At 35.5% G+C, this 7,449-nt stretch overlaps 1 protein-coding gene across 1 annotated transcript in view; it reads left to right on the forward strand.

Moving 5' to 3' along the window:
• ZNF804A (zinc finger protein 804A) overlaps window positions 1–5,985 on the forward strand; it is a 317,478-nt gene extending 311,493 nt beyond the window's left edge. The window contains exons 3-4 of the mRNA XM_024115584.2: window positions 141–271; window positions 2,688–5,985. Of these exons, the coding sequence (XP_023971352.1) occupies window positions 141–271; window positions 2,688–5,934 (3,378 nt within the window). The 3' untranslated portion in view covers window positions 5,935–5,985. The remainder of the gene's footprint in view (window positions 1–140; window positions 272–2,687) is intronic.
• Window positions 5,986–7,449: the final 1,464 nt, after the last annotated feature.

Consider the following 7,449-nt stretch of genomic DNA (forward strand, 5'->3'; position numbering starts at 1 on the left):
AGAAGTGGATGGTCACAAATGCTGTGTTTTCCTTAAATGAGATCAAAGATGATGTACTGGAAAATTCCAACAACAACAATAGTAACTTTGACATTGCCATAGACCTAAATACTGTTAATTATTTTTGTATTTTTTAATAGAGACTCAAAGAACTAAAACAAAGGGAGTTTGCTCGAAATGTAGCATCTAAATCCAGGAAAGATGAAAGAAAACAGGAAAAGGCACTCCAACGCCTGCACAAGCTGGCCGAGCTAAGAAAGGAAACTGTATGGTGAGTCTACAGTAAAATGTTAAGTTTTCTTAAAACATGACAACAAAAAAAAGTAACTGAATAAAGGGCACAAATCTTTTTCTGTACCCAGAATAAGACGCTCACATTTTCATGGCTTTCTGTGGGCAGTAAACAGTAAATTGAATTTGAGTTTTATGCAAACACCTGTTTAATGCACATTTCAATAAAAAGCCAAATTACTATAATTTTGGTTTGTAAAAAAATTAATTTTACATTATTCTTCTCTTTAAGCTATCTTAGTTGAAAGCTATTCTATTTCTTGGTGAAATTCAAAACATTTGATTGAAGAAGAGACCAAAGCACCATCTCATAGCCTTTGTTATAAATGGAGTTTTAGGAGGAACTTATTTTTTCATTGAAAATTTGGAGAACTTTTATTTGCAATGATCTTTAGAACACATATGGAGTGAAAAAGAGAGGTTCCTTGCTCCATATGTATTCTTAATACATAAAGGTCAGGAAGGCCCTATGCATGTCAGAGGTAGGTTGAAATTAGTTTCACTGTGAATGAACTCTAACTGGACTATTAAAACTTTACAACTCTTACACTTTGACCTGCTTCTAACAGAGAGCAGCTATAATGTTATAAATCAGAACTTAAAAATTCAGGCCAGGGCAATGTTATGAAAAGACAACCACCCTTAGGGTACCGCCCCCCATTAAATAGGCCTCTCTGATTATTGTTTAAAACAAAGCTATTTTATGCCAAATTTATTTTATACAGAATAATGTTAGGGGATATTGATATATCAAAACATTGTTTGAGATGTCAGCTTTAGAAAAGTCAGAGTAAAATTCAAATATATCTTGAATCCTATAGTGAACTGTTAATATCAAACATAACCTCTGTTGAATTATACCAACCAGATATTTTTATTCTGTGTAGTAAAAAATGAAAAATTATACAAGTGCAAGTTTACATTTCATATTATCTCGGACCTGTGTAATTTAATTCATTTGCAAATGTAAAGTCTAATATATTAAGAGAAGTAGAGCTGATAATAAGATATGTAAAAAAGAAGCAAAACTTCTTATCTAAATTACTTTTCTTAGCATACATAAATATTTCACATTACACTGCTCCCCAAGACACATGATTTTCCCAGTAATTTGGTGCCTCTAATGAGGTGTAAATTAAGTAGTGTTGCTTCTTAATATCAAACAAGGTAATAAAACAGTCCACTGTGTTAGATATTGAAGAAATTATTCGATTAAAAAAATTTGGAACATTTATAACTTCTGAGAAACTAACTTTTTAGAAAAGCATAGAAAATTCTGCACAGCATAATTCTTTTGGGGTAAAGATGATACTTAGGTAGTTCTTTGTTTATGTGCTGAACAGTATCATTCTTTTAATAAGAGCTCACTATTTATGGTATACTGTAATTCCAAATAAATGGAAACCACATCGTAAGTATAGTCTTTTCCTATATTTACTCTATATAATGATATAATGGATAACTTCAGGATAATTTTTAAATATTAAGAACAGCCATTCCAAAAGACTCAGAGCTCTCATTGAGCATATCACCTGGCCTGTGGTAGATGCTCAGTGAACACTTGTTGAACTGAATTCCCAGCCCTGCTTACATCATGACTGAGAGTTTTTCTTTAACTTCCTTCATATTCTCCATATAGGATCAATGATGTTGAGTATTTGTGAATTAAAAGTAATTTTATTTTGGAGAGTTCTGTATTCTAAAATGTCACTGAAGAGGCCATGGGGGTAAAAAAATTCTTGGTCTGGAAACACTGGCTGAGAGCATAGAAATGTCTTTGACCGTTGCTGTTAATAGCTATAAAAGTAACTTCAAGACAGCATCGCCAAGTTATCCCAAACAATATCCAATAACTAAATTAAACTGTAGTTCTATGGAAGACAATTGCTCTTTGAGCATATCACCTGGCCTGTGGTAGATGCTCAGTGAACACTTGTTGAACTGAATTCCCAGCCCTGCTTACATCATGACTGAGAGTTTTTCTTTAACTTCCTTCATATTCTCCATATAGGATCAATGATGTTGAGTATTTGTGAATTAAAAGTAATTTTATTTTGGAGAGTTCTGTATTCTAAAATGTCACTGAAGAGGCCATGGGGGTAAAAAAATTCTTGGTCTGGAAACACTGGCTGAGAGCATAGAGATGTCTTTGACCGTTGCTGTTAATAGCTATAAAAGTAACTTCAAGACAGCATCTCCAAGTTATCCCAAACAATATCCAATAACTAAATTAAACTGTAGTTCTATGGAAGACAATTGCACTACATGAAAGTAATTATCTTACAAAGATTTTAAAACTTGAAAAAAATCTTACACTGACATTTCTAAGTTGTATGTGTTTGAGTGTTTTTCCTCAAGTGTCCTTTCTGAAAACACACTTTTGTTTCCTTCTGTAGTGCTCCTGGAAGTGGCCCTATGTTCAAGTCAACAACTGTTACTGTGAGAGAAAATTGTAATGAAATTTCCCAAAGAGTTGTTGTGGATTCAGTTAATAACCAGGAAGATTTCAAATGTACTTTGATTCATAGCCAAGAGAACGCTAAAGGTGTTACCACTGTTGCTACAGATCCAGAAAGCGTGAAAAGTTATACCTCCAAAAAGAGCCAACTTGGAGATCAAACCCAGGGGATTCACAGACACAAAATTGGCTTTTCTTTTGCATTTCCAAAGAAAGCATCCGTGAAGCTGGAGTCCTCAGCTGCAGCCTTCTCTGAATACAATGATGATGCCTCTGTGGAAAAAGGATTTAGCAGAAAAAGTAGATTTGTCCCCAGTGCTTGTCATCTTCAACTCTCTTCACCAACAGATGTGCTTCTGAGTTCTGAGGAGAAAGCTAATTCTTTTCATCCACCAGAAGGAAGGTGCACTGACAAAGAAACTGCTCAAACTCAAGAGATGAAAGAAATTTCTAGTGAAAAAGATATATTACTATTACCTCAATTTTGCCAGTTTCAACTCCCTTCGTCATCTGATGCAGATAATTGTCAAAATTCAGTCCCTTTAGCAGATCAAATTCCACTGGAAGATGTTGTTATTAATGAAGACATACCTGTAAGTGGTAACACTTCTGACTTGCTAGGAAATAAATCCATAGTGCTTGATATGGCTAATGACTGCTTGTCTTTGCAAGCTACCATAGAGGAAAGTGTTAAGGACAATGATGCATCCACGATTGAAGCTGAATATAAAAATCACAGCCCTGACATGTTGGCCCCTTTAAATTCTGAAGAGAATAATACAACCCTACATAAAAAAATGGATTTATATAAAAGACCATGTGAGCCATTTGTACCCGTACTTAACAAAGATGGATCCACAGTTCTTCAGTGGCCATCAGAAATGCTGATTTACACAACTACTCAACCATCAATTTCCTATAGCTGTAATCCTCTCTGTTTTGACTTCAAGTCCACTAAATTAAACAACAATCTAGATAAAAATAAGCTGCCCTTAAATGATCTTTCTTCTCATCAGAAGGGAGAAGACATTTGCAAGAGACCAGTTTTAGATTGCAAGGACACATCTGTGACAGGACTTACTGATCATGAAATTGGAGGTAGCAGAAATGGATATACCCAAGTCACTCCTCTTTTAGCTGATGATATGCTCTCCAATAGCTGTGATTCTGGAAAATATGAGAGTATGAGTCAGAGGTATAAAAATATTTCCTGTAGGATCAGAAAAACAAAAAAATATACTTTTACTAAAAATCAGATAAAACAGGATGCTCTTGGTAGCAAATACAACAAAATAAGATTGAAAGATACTCATGAACTCTGGTTCCATAAAAGTGGAAGAAAGAAAAAAAGAAGAGAGTTATGTCACCATAATTATGGAAAGAAAACCAAAGAATCAGAAACTTATTTCAAAATGGAAAGAGAAAATAGCTACATTGATAAAACTAGGAAAAATCTACTGGAAACAATTTCAGAAAAACAGTATTTAGCTACAGAGCAATTATTGGACTCACAGCAATTACCTGATAAAAGGCCCAAATCAGCATCCATATACTTAAGTGAAAATGAAGAATTGTGTAAAACCCAGAACACTGAATACAATAATAATAAGAATATTATTATCAGTTCTGAAAACCACTGTAAAAAGAGCTCAGTTGTTTTAAATGGACAATCCAATTCAACAATGATACGTTCTGTGAAACATAATTTAACATACTCCAGAACTTACTGTAGTTGGAAAGCCAAAACATCCAGCTGTAGTCAAGATCACAGATGCCTAGTTCTTCAAAATGAAATGAAATGCAGGAGTCAGAACCAGGCAGTTAAAAGAGGTTATAATTCTCCCATTAATGAATCAGAAAGATGCCATCAAAAACGTAGACAACATTCATATTCTTATTCTTCAGATGAAAGTTTAGATCAACAGAATTATCTACCAGAAGAATTTGTGAGGCCACCCCGTGCTTCCCCTCTTTGTAAACCTAAAAGGAAACGGAGGAGAAAAAGTAGATTCCACACCAGTTTTGAAGCTTTGGAACTCAAAGAGAAGACAGATTATCCCAGGAAAGGTAATTCTTCCTTACATCACCAGGATGAATTAGTAAGTGAAGACAGAAAAGAGGAAATAAAACCACAAGAAACTGCAAATGTCAAAAGGAACTCAGAACAAATGGACCAAGTAGAAAATAAACTGGCTTTGCCCGCTAGCAGTCCCCTTCCTTCTGAAACCAATGGTGAAACTGAGCAGGTCGTAATGGAGACCACTTCTGGTGAATTGTCAGAGATTTCCAATGAACCCACCACATCAGTCTACATAGCTAGTGCCCCAACAAAAGAAGAAATGGACAGTACCTTGCTTGAAAACAAAGAAAGAAGTGAGAATACAAATATTAATGAGAAGCAAATTCCTTTCAAGGTGGCTAGTATTGAAAGGAACTTTAGACAGTCACAACCTAAATCATACCTTTGTCATTATGAACTGGCTGAGGCCCTTCCACAAGGAAAGATGAATGAGGCATCAACTGAGTGGCTGTGTTTTAATTCAGGAATCCTTAATGCACAACCACCATTACCATTCAAAGAAGCACATGTCAGTGGCCATACCTTTGTAACAACGGAGCAGATCCTGGCTCCGTTAGCTTTACCAGAACAGGCATTATTGATTCCAATAGAAAACCGTGACAAGTTCAAAAATCTACCATGTGAAGTCTACCAGCACATCATTCCGCCGAGCATGCTGGCCAACAAGGTCAAATTCACTTTTCCTCCAGCTGCCCTCCCACCCCCTAGCACACCTCTGCAGCCTTTGCCTTTGCAGCAGCCCTTGTGTTCTACCTCTGTAACCGCGATCCACCATACTGTTTTGCAGCAGCATGCAGCAGCTGCTGCAGCCGCGGCAGCAGCTGCAGCTGCAGGAACCTTTAAAGTGCTTCAACCACACCAACAGTTTCTGTCCCAAGTTCCAGCTCTCACCAGAACATCGTTACCTCAGATCTCAGTAGGACCAGTAGGACCAAGGCTTTGTCCTGGGAATCAGCCAACTTTTGTTGCTCCTCCTCAGATGCCAATCATTCCAGCTTCAGTTCTTCATCCTAGCCATCTGGCTTTCTCACCTTTACCCCATGCACTCTTTCCTTCACTGCTGTCCCCCCACCCATCGGTCATCCCGCTGCAGCCCCTCTTCTAGTCATCACTATGAAAGGGAAAGAAAATATTCATGTGAAAACTATTGCTATACACGTTAATGCTCATCTAAGTGGATAATTGCCTATTTAAATGGTGGAAATAAACTAGGCAAAATATGGCCTCATTGATATGAAATCATTTACTGTAAGTGTAATGATGCAAATAAATTCTTAAGTTTCTGATATATAATATTAGTAAGGCACTGAATAGTTTGAAAATCAATATAATATATGCTGTATATTAAAATGATGTCTTAAGAGTATGTATAATGTATATAAAATATATTTATAGTACTGTAATTTATGTTGTAAAGTATGCTCTTTGTTTTTTTTAACCTTTGTGTATTTGCACCTATTTAATGTCTAGACAAAGCTGATGGCACTATGTTTTGTACCATGTTCCTTGAAACTGTAAATTCAGTGAAAAATCTCTCTTGCAATAAATTTTTGTTAAATATTTAAGTAAATCAAACCCTTGTTTTTAGTTGGTTGTCACTATTTTGAGACTGTATAGTAACAATAGGTTTTGAATTTATATTGTTTCTTCTGTTTATTGACATCTCTGAACCTCAGAGGATAAGCAAAATATCTTTGGCGCTCTGTCAATACTTAAACGATAATACTATCTTTCAGAATAAGTTTAAGTCCGTTTGCTTTTCTGTTTGTCATAATGTTGCTTATACTCAAAGTTTACTATATTTCATGAACACTTGGCCCTCTAGATAATAAACCATGGAAATTCTTGTTAAAGTAATGTTAGCATTTGGTGCGGTGGGGGTGCGAATAGCTACAAAACGTGCAAAGTATGTAGTGTCATTCTGGGAACTATTAAACAATACTAGTAGATAAGAAATAGCAAGTAACCAATATAAGTTCTTATAACATTTTTGTATGTCAAAATTATCAAATGTATTGTGTTAATTTTCAATTGTTGCAGAGAATATACATATATAAGAATGTTGGCATGGATTAAGGAATAGGTTTAATTAATTAATCACTAACCATTATGTAACATCTTGGGAAGAATGGCATAAATACAATCTGGATATACTCTTAATTGAGAATCTGGAAGTGGGAAAGAGAGTGAATAAATAGCTGTTCCTTCTGCAAATCTTTCTAGTAGTCATGTTTCTATCATATTTCCAAATCACGCAGGAACAATTAGAAAGTCTCCATCCATATCACCCTTCCAGATTCTGCTATATTTTTAATGACCACTGCATTCTTGTTCACTCAAGTGCTGCTTCTATGTGTACTAAAGAATATAATTATTTAATAGAAAACTAGGGAACATCACACTTCCCACAAGAGTTTCTAATGTGTACCTGCCTCAGTCCATGCCACTGGTTAAGACAAAATCTGCATGCCTGGTGGAGTGGATTCAACTCACCATGTACAAATGATAAAGGATTATGGTAGCCTAGCAATGAATCCAGGCAAAAGAGAGGCCAACTGAGTCCTTCTAAAGGAAGAGCAACTTTTAAGTGATGCTGTATTGAAGAAATGCTTTTTCATAA

Source organism: Physeter macrocephalus, chromosome 2 (assembly GCF_002837175.3).
Source record: "Physeter macrocephalus isolate SW-GA chromosome 2, ASM283717v5, whole genome shotgun sequence".
Classification (NCBI taxonomy): Eukaryota; Metazoa; Chordata; class Mammalia; order Artiodactyla; family Physeteridae; genus Physeter; species Physeter macrocephalus.